The sequence below is a fragment of the Xiphophorus hellerii genome, chromosome 7, assembly GCF_003331165.1.
Source record: "Xiphophorus hellerii strain 12219 chromosome 7, Xiphophorus_hellerii-4.1, whole genome shotgun sequence".
NCBI lineage: Eukaryota > Metazoa > Chordata > Actinopteri > Cyprinodontiformes > Poeciliidae > Xiphophorus > Xiphophorus hellerii.
In genome coordinates, this window is record NC_045678.1 from 10788377 (window position 1) to 10803785 (window position 15409).

Consider the following 15409-nt stretch of genomic DNA (forward strand, 5'->3'; position numbering starts at 1 on the left):
AAACTATAACAAATCTTTCATTAAGAAAAGACTGTTTCAAAGCTACAGCTGGTAAGACATCAACAACAAGTCTGTTAAGCTGCAGACTGCAGGCCGGCTACACAAGCAGATAGCCTGACTAATCAACCAACTAATTAACCTGTTTTTTATACTTGTGATTTCCTATCATCACAAGAAAGCATAAAGCCCAATAAGCACACGACTACTAAATTTAAATGTTTTGGTACTTGTCAAAAACTTTTGGGCCAAAAATACACCAGTTCCAGTCAGAATGTCTCGGTGCTTTCCTATTGTTCTACTTGTGTTATTCACTTACGACTTCTTCCTGAAGTAGGCATTGTAACATAACTCATAACCTATGAGTTATGTTTTTTTGAATGGAGCATTCAGTGTTTGGCGAAAGATGTCACATTTGAGTTTTTGACCAATCAATGTCAGAAAAGTTGAAAATCAGCCAATTCCAGTCACCTACCAAACTCTCTGTGAATCCCTCTTTGCTATGCAGGTTTTGTGTTTTAAATATGAGCAATCAGATTGTACAGTTATGCATTTCGATTTTCATACAATGACAATCCCATAATAGCCTTTGCCTAGTTGTAAAATGACTAAACTAACTGTTGAAGACATAAGCAATGCATAGGCCAAGTAAAGCATTTACAAGTTGAAAATATGGCTCCAAACTGTTCAGACAAGGCATACCTGGTCTACAGTACAGTGCTCTGCTTTTCCTGCAGCCTGATTGGCTGCGAGGGTCAGATTGACACAGCACTACACGGGGCTCTATCCGCGGAGGGTTTGTGTCACATCTCCGAGGACCCGACTGTCACTCTTTAAGAGGAGGGTAATAATAGCCAGGCGCCACAGCGAGTGGTGGCACAGGCGATTTTAGAGAAACATCAGGGAGACGGTGACATTTGAGTCTACGAGGAGAGAAACCCAAGCGCTGCAACCAATAAAGACTCCCGCCGATATTCTCACTTGGCTCGCCCAGAGAGACGCACGCAGAGGCAGAGAACGGGAGAGAGAGGGGGTGAAAGGCACAGGGAGATGTCAGTGTTAGATGAAAATGTGTTGACCTGGTGATATTGATACCCCGCGCTCATAACCTCTACAGGTGTGCGGAGCCGTCGAGAAGCAGCTCCGGGTGCGACTTTCATTGGATAAAAAGCAAGAACCGCAGACCTTCAGACGAAGCAAGCTTCAACGCTTAACTTTAAACTGCAAGCAAATAAAAACCTGACAGCAAATATCAAACCAAATATGTTGGACTTTCTAATATAAACGGCACAGATGGGGCTTTTCAAGGCCGACACAAAGTTCCAGCTTTCTTTCAAGTCTGACCTGATTTTTTTCAGTTTAGTTTTAGGACTGTAGCATGCAAAGAGAAAAAAAATGTTCTACAGGTTATTTGATAGTGGCGGTTGTTCAAAAATCACAATAAAAAAAATGGAAGAATGACTCATCTTTCAGTTTTTATTAAATAAAAACTGTGCCAAAATACAAGATGTTGGTTAATACATTTCTAGACAAAAATTTGTGGGAGTTTCAACTTGTGAATGAAATGCAAAAATGTATGTATTTGACCTATTCGCTTATCAGAGCATTAAGGAAAAAATTGGACAATTCCAGCCTCCACATGATTGATCGGTACCGCTCTACTCTTTGGCATAATTCCATCAGATTTTATTCTGGTCTTTTTTCATTTAAAAAAAAAACTGCAAAATTCACCAACGACCTCAGGATTAATGACTTCATTTTGATTGATTTTTAACTTGCAAAATGATTTTTTTTTTTTTTTTTTTACTTGTATGAAAGACAGATCTGGAGCAATCTGACAATCAGAGTCAGACTTCAAACAGTGCTGTAAGACATGTTGTCTAGATATGACCTATTTATGTATCTAATGGAGACTATCACTCACAGATATGCCATGTCTGGCAGCATTCAGAATTAGAACATGAGGACTTAACAAATATCAGTGATGATCACGCTTCACTTCCTGATCAGAAGTTTTATACTTTTTTTTTTTTTCTTCTGCGATGGTCTGCATTTAAACCTCATGACCATAGGGCTGTTTTTTTTTTTATTTTCAGTTCACTCATCTGATGAAACTGACTGAGCAAAAGGCTTTGAACCGCCTCAGAAAGTGCTGTGAGTCTCAAGTGTCATTAGCTTCAGGGCTTTTTTTCTTTCTAGCTAGCACCAGGTACAGATTAGATAACGATCAGCGCTTTAATAGATACCGTTGGAGCTGTTCCCGCGCTGTGCCCAACACCTGAAGTTAAAAGAAGAAGAAATGGTCTCTTTCTGTGCTCTGATGTCCCACTGAACCCGGCGAGGAGAGCAGCTGGCGTTAGAACCTCACACCTCTTGCCGCCCCGGTCGGGGTACAGTGAGTCTGTGCTGAGTCAGATCCAACCACCGTTTCAGAAATGTCCAACAATAATGGAGGTAACTTGACTGTGACAGAAAAAGATCGGCCTTCATAATTATTTACAGCGTAAGACTACTTTAAAAACAAACATCTTTTCTCACGCTGAAAATCCTGTTGAAGTGAAATTAAGATTTTTTTTTTTCTACTTGTTGAAAACATTGTAAATTAATACTCTGACTGTAGATATGTGCAAGTTTAAGCCAGCACCTGTTTGCTTACGATTTCCTCCTGTGGGAACTTTGTTGCGTGTTATCTAGTCTTTCCCATTTTGAAGAGTGACAGAGAAATAGGCCTGCTTGTCATAAGTTGTAAAGTCAACTAAGTAAAACTTCCTAAACACGCCAATCAAATTAAAAACACTAAAGTAAACCAAAAGATAAATAAAAAAAATAAAATAAGATAAACATTCATTATTTTATTAAAACCATTTTAGGAAACCTGATAATTTTGTCATCTGAGATTTTGCACAAAGAAATAGATTTAACCATGGAATTTTTTTTTCCCAATTATGGAGTTAAAGGTTGAATTCAGCATAGCATTGCATTGTTGCTATAAAACCAAAGCTTATTTGAATGTTTGCCAGGAATGCTGGAAACAGGAAACAGTTTTAGATTACCGCATAAAAATCTGCTATTTTATCACGTTAAATTCATTTTGTTTTCAGTCATGAATGCATATAAACAAAATCTAACCCTTGTCAAAATCAAATTTAAGTCTAAAGTGTAACTTGTAGATTTATCAAGCAATCCCTTATTTCTGTTCTATTGTTAATATTTTATTTTTTTCACTTTTGGGAGACATGAAGGGAAAAACCTGGATGACATGGTGGTATTTAGTTAGCTGACAATCCAAGAGTACAAAAGGGTTTTTGTTGGATGACATTCCTTTCTTGGCATACTTTAATTATTAAGAGGGACTCCTTTTGTATTGAGCAAAAGAGCTCCAAAAACATTGACACTGGAGGAATAACATCTGCATGTTTACTCTGAAGAAGATTCATCCCTGATAGGCCCGGCGAAAACGACGAGGGGGAGAAAAAAACAAGGAGGGGAAATTTGTGGAATCCCATCTGAGATTGCTTCCCTGATGGATTCCTTTTCCTGTCAGCTCAGACGAGAAATGAAGCTGGGGAAAATTAACTCCTGATACAGCCACGCTGAATTAGACAGAGAAGGGAAGAGAGAAGGGGGGGAAGAAGGGAAAAAAAAAAAAAAAAAAAACCTCAACGCACTTTTTAAGGATTCCAGCCTTGTCATTTTCAATTTTCTGCTCTTTGGACATGCTTGTATTCAGATTCCCCAACATCTATTCGCCATATCAATCCTAATTAGACAATCTGGGCCCACGAAGGATGGGAGCGGAGTTATTTGCATAATTTAATCATAAATACTCAGTGATACATATTTCCAAATGCATTTGTACAATTATCTTTTCATCCTTGGGGCAAAAGTATTAATATGATTAGGCAATAATTCTTTAAAAAAAAAAAAAGAAAAAAGATGGGGGAAAAAATAGAATACCAGCAAGTATGCAGTCTTTTTTTTTTTTTTTAACTCCAGCTCTGGGCTATATGAAAAATTAATTAATTTCTGAGGAAAATCAATTTCTCTATGTGACCATATTAGACAGAGCCCAGCAAGGGCCGGCATTCCTTCTCCAATCAGGAAATCTCATCTGCTCCCTCTAACTTCTGTCAGTAGCGTTTAACATCCTGGTACAAGCGGCGGCGACTTCCGCCAGTGCTCCCTAAATGTGCAGTAATGTGAAGGGGACCCATAAGGAAAGACCCAAAGTAGATCAGAAAAATCACTCTTTAGCATCTAATAGTGGATCAGTCATACTGGGTAGTCAGCCGGCATGGGAGAACTTAGCCAAAGTGCAGATCAGGACTTTAAAGCTACAAAACAAACAAAAGCCGCCTGATTCAAATCTCTGGTCTATTGGTTGTAACTCTACTTTCACAAAAGTATCAAAATATAAGCAGGTGGGTGATGAGCCTAAAGACTGAAAACAATGCCTGTTCTTACTTTTGATGCTCGAGATTATTGGAAGGAAAATCAGGTTGTTGTTTTTTTTTTTTCCTTCATCCTTTGCTCTGCCGATCACCAATCACAGCCGATAACGGGGAAATTGGCCAATCCCAACCTCTGCCCTGATTGATCGGTGCATCTCTGTTTAAAACCATTTGATTTCACGAAAGGAATTAATTGGCAATTCAATCACCGCTGCGGATCCAGTAAAGGCATGCAAATAAGACAGGAGCACGGACAGCTAATGCATCCACAAGGCAAATTAACAATACGGGGCCTCTTTGCCATGCAAATAGCCTCCAAATCCACAAACGACATTAGACAGTGTCAAACAAAGCCTCTCTAACAAGTGAAATCTGTGGTTTTTAAAAGAGTCTTGGCTCGGCTTCATTTAAAGCTACAGAAATATGATCCTGAAAGAAAGAAAAGCCGAAAAAGGGGAGAATGTGTTTGGTTAAACAAGCTGCTTTATGGACGTTTTCCCAAAAAAAAAAAAAAAAAAAAAAAAAGAACAGTTTTAATTTGCTCTTTTTCCAGCTCAGTGAGTGTCAACTCAATAAAGCAATTCTGATTTTCAAGGAGGCTATTTGTTTGCACAAAAATAAATAAAAAAAAACAAACACCTTGCCACCATCTGCCAACTGCACAGTTGACTTGAGCACATGTACTGTACCTAATCAAATTTAGCAGATCCCCACTGAAGGATTAAAATGTGAGAAAAGAAGAAAAAAAAAAAAAAACTTAAAATGCTGGGGCTTTTTTCCCCTCTTTCTCTCTCTCTCTTTGCTCCAATAAAGAAAAAGACGATATGAGAGCCAATTTGGCTTTTAGAGAAAGTACTTCAACAGATTTGGATTTTAAACAGCTTTGTATACCATTATCTCTCGCTCTGTGTCTTTTTTTTTTATTCTGTCTATCTTTATCTGTCTCTCTCACCCCCTCCGCTCCTCCTCCCTCCTTCTCCTTCTCTAATCAGGCATCTGTCACTCTGTTTTTGAAGTTATTATCGCCCGAGCCTCCCTCTTGGATGTGGTTGCCCGGTGACGGGGGTATCTTAGCACCCACTCTGACTGGGAATGATTTGAATGGAATCCAGAAATCTCCCCTGAGTACCTGTAAACACATCCGCGCCTTGTAGAAAACAAATATATTATAAGAGAGCTCAGCAGAGAGAAGAAGAGAGGAGAGGAGAAAGGAAGAGGAGAGAGACAAGCTGGCACCCTCGGTGGCAGCTCACACTGAGCGCTAAACAAAACAATTACCGTCATTTGCAAATATGTGTGTTTAGGCATAAACACTCCTGAAGTAGGAACAAGAGAGGTGAGCGCTCTCGCTACACTTCCCAGTCACATCAGCATCAATTATATATTTATATAAGTGCGTTAAAAAAAAAAAAAAAGCAAAAACGTGGCTTTCACTGCGACCTGACAGAAACAAGCTGAGGAAAATCTATTTAAGCGGGGCGTGGAAGTGAAAAAAGCTGGGGCCGTTTCCCCAGTGGTGGGACGCCGTCTAGGGCGTGCGGTTAACCTTCAAGGGGTAGACAATGATTGTCAATTAAAACAGCTGCCCCAGCATCGAATAGCCACACACACGCACGCAAACACACACACACACACACCAAAAAGGAGACCAATGAGAGATATGCGATATCTCCGCGCCGCCCCCGTGTTATAATAACCTTTCTGAGAGTTCAAGTGTCACGCAGCAATAAGAACCTCTTTTTTTTTTTCATCCCACCACGGGGAAAATGAAAAGGAAAAACAAGTAGCTGGAACATGGGGGGGCTCCTACAGGGGCTCGTGGAGGGGCCACAGTCATATAATGTAAAGAGGGGAGATTACTGAACCCGGATCAGTGTGGAACACTGGTAATCTGGCACAAGAGCCCTTCAGAAAATAAAGAGGTTAATAGTCACTATATTTCTGGTAGTTTTTTTTTTTTTTAAAGATTAGCTGTAATGACCTGTAACTGAGCTCAGACAGATCAAACACACATTTTCTTTTTCAGGGTTTCAGTCGGGATGGGCCGCTATGAGGCGAGCAGGAATACCACAATTTCACCATCTTTGCACAATCAAGATCAAAACTTTCCAACAAGTTATAATCAGTTTTATTTCAAACAAAGACGCTGCACTCACTACTGCTGCTCAAATAAAATAACAATAATTACTCCTATTACTCTATACAGTAATGTTATTGATTGCATTTACTTATCCTGATCTTCACTTTGATACATATGATTAGGCAAAAAATGTAGAATGAACACCTGCTAGAAACTTTTCTTTAGCGTTTTTCAGGTGCTTAATGTGGACATTATTACATATTTTTGCTGTTCTGTTCTTAACAAAATGAAACAAATAAAACAACAGAGATGCACAAAGAAATCAGCTGGAATCAGTTCTCAGCTTGAGCAGGTCGGACTGCTGACTGACAAGCCATTGAATCACTGAACGCAGCTAAGTGCTAACAGGTCGAGTTCGTACCAACACTCCTCAGTGTAGATGGTTTCGAAGAGGGAAGACTCAAGATTAACTGTGCTTAGAAAATTTGATGTTTTTGCTGCTCTCCACAGAGTGAAGCAAGTATAAGCAAATGATATCAGCTGGTTTATTACTTGTGCTGTCTACACATGTAGCCAGCCAGCAGTCAACTCAGATTTTAATGCGATTACTGGCCATGTTTTCATGATCAGAAATGTTTCAAGAAGCCACATTTGTTATTTTTGTCAAAAAAGGTAAAATGTTGAGGATTTGTTTGAGCCAGCTGGCTAGCAGTGCACAGCAACAGGCGTGAGAGCAGAAAGGACAATGTTAGGAAACATCTGCTCTCTTCTGCTCTTTCTCTGTCATCTCTCTGTGACAAAAATGTTTTGCTTCTTAAATGATAATTAGGTTTAAATTATTTACGCAGATGAAGACACAGCAGAAAAATTACTGCTGTGACTATTGCAATGGTTTTCTGTGGTCAGAAAGGCTTTAAAAGAGACAAATTTCTTGTGAGAGGAGAAATTTTATTTCAGCCAACTAACCAGCAGTGTGCAGCAGCAGCAGGATGCTTCAGAGTAAGCGCCAACGGAACGAGCATGTTTTCTGGCGTCTTATTATACTGATTTATTTATTTATTTTTAACTTGGTGCACTTGGTTAATTTTTTTAAAGTTTTGAATTAGGGAAAATTTAAGCTGCTTAAACAAACCAAAATACAGACACACACACACACACACACAAAAAAATTCCAGCAAACAATACACTCTTTAAATGTGTTTAAACAGCGAGCATAGCAGGGAACAACTTGGCTTGTTTGTGTCCACATCAAAACTGAAACAGCAGGCTGCAGTGCAGCTCTGTGATGCTATTCACATTCACACAGTGTGCACAAAAAAAAAAGACAGAGAGAGAGAGACCTGTGTTGTTTTAGCACAATAGGCCGCCAGAAGGAGGGGGATAAACTGCATGTGAAATAGTAAGAGCCATTGTATAGGAGTATTATTCACTTCATTGTTATCACTGTGCCACTGTATAAAAAAAGAGCAGTGACACTGTGTGTAATAGAGGGAGTGGGGGGTGGGGGGGGGGTGTAAAGCTAAACTATCCCAGGCAGCAGGCTGTTGTTGTTGTAACCCGAGCGGGATAAACCTGTGAACTCGGATACTTTTCCTTTTCTTTTTTTTTTTTTATCTGACTATAAGTTGGTGGAAATAGAGGGAACTTGTTTTCACCTCCGGGGTCAGTGGGGTGTGGGTGTTTTTTTTTTTTTGGGGGGGGGGGGGGTTTGCAACCTGTGTGCTGTTTACTCAAAGTGATCATTTTGTCAGCAGCTGTATCAGCGGGGCGAGACGGAGCGAGAGGCGGCACATCCCCGCAAATAAAATCAACTCTTTCCCAAGCAACAGAAGAAGCCTTTTATCCCCGCGGATGCCTCGGTCCGTTCCATGATGTAATTCTCCAAATGGGGCAGGCAGGAGAGCGGACAGGCAGGCAGGCAGGCAGGCAGGCAGACCCGGGTCTGAGTGATTGATTTCAGCCCAGCGCTGGGAGAACCTGGCTGCTTTCAGAGACAATTACAGTCCTGTCCGTGTGCCCGTAATAGCCCAGCACTTTAGCGTCATTAAAGCGACGCGAGGCACTGCATTATCCTTTAACCCCATCGCTAGTCGTCCCTCTTCCCTCCCTGCCCGGCCCCACCATTGACAACCCGGAGAGTTCAGCCGCATACTTTGTCACCTGAAGCTCCACGCCGAGCTTCAGAGGAGGATCTGTACAGTAGATAAAGTGGGGGAGGGGGGTTGGTGGGGTGTTCAGGTCCCTTGATGCTTCATGCAAATGATGCTTAAGCACCAGAGTGCACAGGTGAGTTGTTGAGACAATTGCTGCTAAAATGGGAACGTGAAGCTTGCAGCAGAGAGCTGCACGGAGGTGTGTGAGGCCCACAGGTGCAAAAACACAGGGTGCAGGTTATTCTAAATGTTTAAATGCAGCAGCAGCACAACCGTTAGCGTGTGACATGGAAAAATGGCTAATTTGACAAGATCACTCTGAAAATTTCTAAAAAAGTACCGTCCGAGCCGTCGGGATATTTGCATTTTAATTCTGCACAGCTCAACTTACTTCATCTTTTTTTTTTTCCCCCACATTAACTCGCCCAGTTAATTCTGCTACAAAAACTGCACACTTCTAAACTAGACGTGCACTAATCAGGCTTTCCTTGGCCGATTCCAGACAAGATTTTTTTTTTTTAATTCTTTTCTACTGTAACAAAATAAAAATGAAGGAAAATGTCCTTCAGGTTCTTTGAGGAATGTAACGGTTTTCAATTTAGCAGAAAATGAAGGAATAACAAGATCATCCCCGCTCACGCATGGAAACATCTATCTGTGACATTTATCTGAAACTGGAAATTGTGCACCGCCTCGCCTGCTGCTGATTGATGCATTTACCGACGGAGAATAGGAGGAGTTATCAGTTTTAATGCATTAAGTCAACAAGCGAAATATTCTCCAGCCTTTGAACTACTCGACTGGTGCTTCTCTGTTCTAAACCGAGACTCAAAGTGACTTTAACTGCTTTTATTTTGCCGTTCCCGCCTCACTTGTGGGGAGGCTTTCCATCATATTTGCATTTCCAGCTCATCTCTGAATGCAAGAGGGAGCGATCAATACAGAATCAATCACAGTGACAGGTGAGAGGGTAAATTTGACCAGGCTCCACCGTCCTGGGAGACTTGAGCGATGCATCACAGACGAGGAGCAACAGGACAATAAAAAATGGCTTTTAATCCAGTATTGATCTGTGCTTAAATCAGTCAGTTTTCAAAAACAGATCAAGGTTATTTTTGCTTGATTTGTTGCAATGCATTCATTTGTTCAAACTATTTTTGTTATTATTATTATTATTATTATTATTCTATCACAATCAATGATGTTTTATTGAAGTATAATTATTTGCATCAATAAACAGCTTTTTAATAAACTCTTGCTTTAATAGGAGTGTGAAGTATTATTTTGTTGCTACCAAAAAGTAAGACAAAGTAACATGACAGAATTGTTTTTTGTTTTTTTTTCTCTATTTGTTTACATTCAGCACATTTTAATTATCCTAACTGAAACCTTAATCCCACAAGTGTAAGGACTTTAAAGGACACCTACCCTACTTGTATTTAGGTCATTAAAATATATAAAAAATATATATATATATAAAAAGAGTTGTGCAAATCTTAAGGGAGAACTTGACATTTCAAACGATTGCTAAATGTTTAAACATTTTCTAAAAAGTGGTAGAGTTGGATCTGCAGTTTATTCAACGCCCCACTGGTATCGATTTACTGGCTCGGCCGCAGACAGGCTGTATCCATCATGTCGCAGCTTTTGCGTTGCACGTGTTAAAAACTTTCACTCAACTTTTTAACTGCCGAGGCGCACAGCAGATCCTACGATCGCACTTTTTCTGCCCCCCCTCAACCACCACCCGACATTTCAATTTTGACATGCATCCACGATCATACTCAAACCTTTCACACGCATACACAGGAAACATCAAATAACAATATGAAAAACGCCGAATCCAGCTTTTTTTTTTTTTTTTTGCATTGAGGTTGGAGGGGGGGGGGGGGGAGAAAAAGACCGTCTTTCCCCCCTCTCGCATGCATCCATGCAGGCATGCCGATGCGCCTTTACGCACGGCTCTCTTGCTGGCGAGGAGGGCGCGCGCACAGCGGAGCTCCGCACTCACCTCGCGTTGGTGCAGTCGTTGTAGAGCGTCTCGAAGTCCTTCCTGGAGATGAGCTTGCAGCGGTTCACCCCGGGCTGGATGGCGCCGAGCCCCCTGAGGATGCGGACCTGCTCCACGTTGCACACGACCGGCGTGATCTCCAGCCGCTTCAGCTTGGTGTAGACCGTGTGCAGCCCGCCGACCAGGTGCTTCAGGAACAGGTCGAACGCCTGCGGGAGGCAGATGAGCTCGCAGCCGTCCACGGTGAACGATGCCACCTTGGCGCCGCGCAGCTCGACCATCTTGCACTCGTTGTTCTGCGGGATGTTCTCGACGGGCGACGGGGTCGAGTAGACGGGCTTGCTCGGGGGCAGAGCCGCGGTCGGGGTCGGGATACCCGGGCTGCTGGTGGCGAGGAGCTCCGATCTGAACAGGTTCTGGCCGGGTCCCGTCGGCGGCACCAGGGACGGCGACGGGGACGAAGTTGTCGACGGCGGGGACGTGGTGGCGGAGGAAGTGGAGATCGGAGGCGGCGGGACGAGCGGAGTTGGTGGGATCAGAGCAGCCGGTACGGCCATGGTCACCTAACGAGAGGAAGGGGAAGAAAAAAAAAAAAAAAAAAGGAAAGCAGCCCCGAAGTTCAAAGTAAAAAAGCCAGCCTGCCGAGACACCCTTAAATGAAAGAATCCTTCAGAGTTTTAGCTCCTCAGTTAAGTTGGGAAGTAGAAAAAAAAAAAAAAAAAAAAAAAAAAAAAGCTAGAGCGAAAAAAAAGGCGTGCTGAGTGAATTTTTTCTCTCGTTTTTTTTTCTGAGAGGGGACAATGATCAAAGATAGGAGGAGGAATGACAGGAGGAAAATGAGCTGAAAAGTGCAGCACCGCTCTGTGGATGAGTTGTTGTTGTCACACGGTACAGAGAGGGAGGAGCTAGGGGACAGTGGGAGCCTTTGAAGAACATAAAACTAACTGTTCTCTCTGCTTTGCTGAAATGTTTCAGCTCCGCTTTAATAACTCATTAACTCCACACACCGAACAGAGACTTTTTTTTTTGTAATAGATCAGATGGAGATGTTTTTTCCCCAGCTCATTTCTTCAGGGCTGCAACAAAATAGTCGCTCCTGACTAAAAATTCTGCGAAGTTTTCTCAAATTTAAAATGAAGATTGAGAATGATACGACCTTTTAATTTTTAATTTTTATTTTTAAACAATTCATGATGTCATAGCTATCCTGTTTTCTGACCGAGCACGTCCTGAAGGAGTCACTGATAACATTCCTCATTTAATTAGCCTGGGCTTTTATTGTTCTGACAGCCATTGTGCTTTTCCTTTGGAGAAGCAGCAAAACAAAGTAAAGAATCAACACAAAGCTGTTTTTTTTTTTTTTTTTTTTTTTTTTGCAATAAATGTCAAAACTGTTCACACCCCGGTTAAAATGCTATTTTTTTATGTTTTTCCACCTTTACTTTGATACATACTATACACAATTCAGCTGAAAAAAAGAATGACAAATCTATTCAGGGGAAGATGAGAAACAAAAACCAAACTACCGTCATGTGATCTTGTTGCATGCTGCATACGTTTGAAGTATATAAAAGCATATTTTCATTGAAATTAAGCAATCTGTCTTCTTAAGTTTACACATGCCATCAATCTTTGTAAATCTGTCTAATCTGAAATAAAGTTTAGCTATCCAACACTTGGACATTTGGTCATTTGCAGACTGTCATTAAAGCCATAGTTGGTTATTCTGTTGTACTAAGGTATCAAGAGTAGTAAGAATATGAAAAAAAAATCTGCTGCGTTTTATCTGAATGTGTGGCTCTGGATAGAGATTTATCTGTCTTTGGAGAATCTATTGGACAAAAGTGGCACTGCAACAATCTGAGTGTTTTCTCTAAATTTATGAATAGAAAAAAATGGAAACTTTAAGAGACTGCAGGAATGTCAAAACCCAATGCTAATGCTAAAAATAGTACATCACCAAAAGAACACCAAACTCACAGTGAAACATGGTGGTGGCAGAATCATGATTTGGGGATATTTTTTTTTTCCTCCAGTGGAAGTGGGGATTTAAGGTGAGTGGCATTATGAACAGATCCAAATTCTGAGCCTAAATCTTGAGGTGTAACCTAGAAAGCTGAGGATTAAGAAGGATTTATGTTTTTTAGCCCCATACTGAGACATCAAACCGTACATCAAAATGACAAAATAACGATTAATGAGCAGAAAATGCTACTTTTGAAAAGACCTATTCAAAATCCAGTGGAAAGTCTGACTGATCAACCCCCCTGAAGAGGCGTATGGACAATTAACATCCTCACAATCTGATAGATTTGGACAACTTTAGCATGTGAGCGTGAATATATACTAAAGATGTAAAATTAGACTCAAAGATTTCTTAACAAAGTACTAGTTAGTGTAACCTGATTGTTGCACACTTTCCCCAAAAGACACTGGAAGTTTTTTTCTGTTGCTTTGTGCAGAATAAATGTCCCCAATTCAACAGTGGTGTGTGTGCGTGTGCGTGTGTGGGGGTGCACTTCAGAGATCTGCTTTGTATAAAATACAAGTAAGTTTTGTGCATGATAGAAACATATCCTCAAGTGACTAATTGTGAGCTGATGCAAACATGAGATCACTAATTAAACATGGACTTCAAGGCTTCGTTTCCAGAAGATTGTTTCATTAAAGCGCCGCACAGAGCATGGAGCGGCAGCGTTCCCCGTCACCTTCTGAAAGATTTAAATTCACATAATAAGAGTTGCAATATTGTGGAGGAATTAAAGCTAAACAGATGGATTCATAAGGGGAGGAGACTTAACATTTAAGAGACAGGGATCATAAACTCAGTGTTTTGGGGGAATTTGAATCTCCTAAAAAAAAAAATAATAATAATAAAAATATCCAAATTTCTGTTCTTAATCAACCTGATGAAGCTGAGTTTTGTACCAAACTTTGACATCATAGAAGAGTGTATAAAGATTTAGATAGGAAAACCGAGTGCCCCATAATGGAACTGGTTCAGATCTCTGTATAGTTACAGGTCTTATAGCAGCTCTCAGTGTCACTTTGACAAACAGTTATCCCAGGCTTCATTTTTCAGAGCTGTGTGGTCTCTCAGTAAGACGCATCAGATGGGTTTATACCTCCCAACTCTAATTACTCTAATTTTTTCACTTACATTTAGTAAGTACATCTGTTTTCAAATTCTTCAGCTAACAGGTGTTTCATATCAGGCGGAGTGGGTTTGGTCCAGATAACGTTCTTGTTCTCCCTTTTCCCTGTGTCCAGAGAAGCTTTAAGATAAGCAGGGTGCAATTTAAAAAAAAAAAAAAAAAAAACACAAAAAAATTATCATTCAGAGAAGAGGGGAGCTTGTAGTGTAAAATCAATAGCTGCTTAAAATTCATTGCCAGGCAATCCGATTGCCCTTTATGTTGCTAACCTTTCACTTAAATATGCACCATATTAAGATTTCATTATATACAATGAATGTCACAACGGTTTGCCCACTATTTCTCCTGTTTGCGTGGGTCAGCTGCAAATCTTTGCACTTGTAAAGTCTGAGAAGTGACAACTGCGGACAATTATGCGGCGCTTTAGCAACATAATAGGGATGAGAAGGCAACACAGGACGTATATGAGATGTTTCATATGCAAAGGGCTTCAAGAATACTGAGTGGGCCAGAGACCACACATCGACTGCCATGCACAATCCCCTTGGTAAAACATGGTGGTGGCAGCATCATGCTGTGAAGATTGATAAGAGTAGACAGGAAAAGTAGGTGGAAAAACATTAAGGACGGACATCATGTACAGTACAGACCAAAAGTTTGGACACACCTTTCTAATTCAATGGGTTTTCTTTATTTTCATAACTATTTATAAGGCAAGAAATCCCACTTATTAACCTGACAGGGCACACCTATGAAGTGAAAACCATTTCAGGTGACTACCTGTTGAAGCTCATCAAGAAAATGCAGAGTGTGTGCAAAGCAGTAATCACAGCAAAAGGTTGCTACTTTGAAGAAACTAGAATATAAGGGGTATTTTCAGTTGTTTTACACTTTTTTGTTTAGTGCATATTTCCACATGTGTTATTCATAGTTTTGATGCCTTCAGTGTGAATTTACAATGTCAATAGTCATGAAAATAAAGGAAACTCATTGAATTAAAAGGTGTGTCCAAACTTTTGGTCTGTACTGTACATAGATGGCGATATGGGAAGAAAATTGTTTTTGTCCACTTTGCAATAATCTGCTACTTTGTGTCGGTTTATTAAAAGCCTCAATGGAACATTCTGTGGTTTTAATGTAAAAGAATGTGGAAAACTTTAATAAAATCAACTAGGCCTGTCACAATAAACAATGAATCGATAGATCGCATGATAAATTAAAACGAGTTCAATAATTCTCATTTGCACGATTTATCGTTTTTCTCTTTCTACCAAAAACTGGATGATAAAAGTCTTCAATCTGGTGTTTTGGTCTTAACTAGCACATTTTTCTTTAGGACAATTTTGTTTACACAGACCATCATAATTTATTTTATTGTTTTTTTTGTTGTTGTAAGTTGTTTATTTTGGATATTTAAAATGTCTTCCAGTTGCAGTGTTAAATGTTCATTCAAATTTAAAGTTTATTATTCATCTTTGAGAATGTGTTCTTGCATTATTATGCCGTTACCATTATACTGCTTGAAAATTCTCTGAAAGCAACAATATTATTGTTTATCGCAA

The 15409-nt window shown here is 40.2% G+C and overlaps 1 protein-coding gene across 6 annotated transcripts in view; it reads right to left on the bottom strand.

The window, feature by feature from the left end:
* Nucleotides 1-11557, bottom strand: part of dachd (dachshund d) — a 135177-nt gene extending 123620 nt beyond the window's left edge. For 3 of the 6 annotated variants that reach the window (XM_032568073.1, XM_032568072.1, XM_032568071.1), the window contains exon 1: nucleotides 10693-11557. In XM_032568073.1, coding sequence (XP_032423964.1) covers nucleotides 10693-11249 — 557 coding nt within the window. In that variant the 5' untranslated portion in view covers nucleotides 11250-11557. The remainder of the gene's footprint in view (nucleotides 1-10692) is intronic. The other 3 variants (XM_032568075.1, XM_032568070.1, XM_032568074.1) reach the window with 2 other exon arrangements.
* Nucleotides 11558-15409: the final 3852 nt, after the last annotated feature.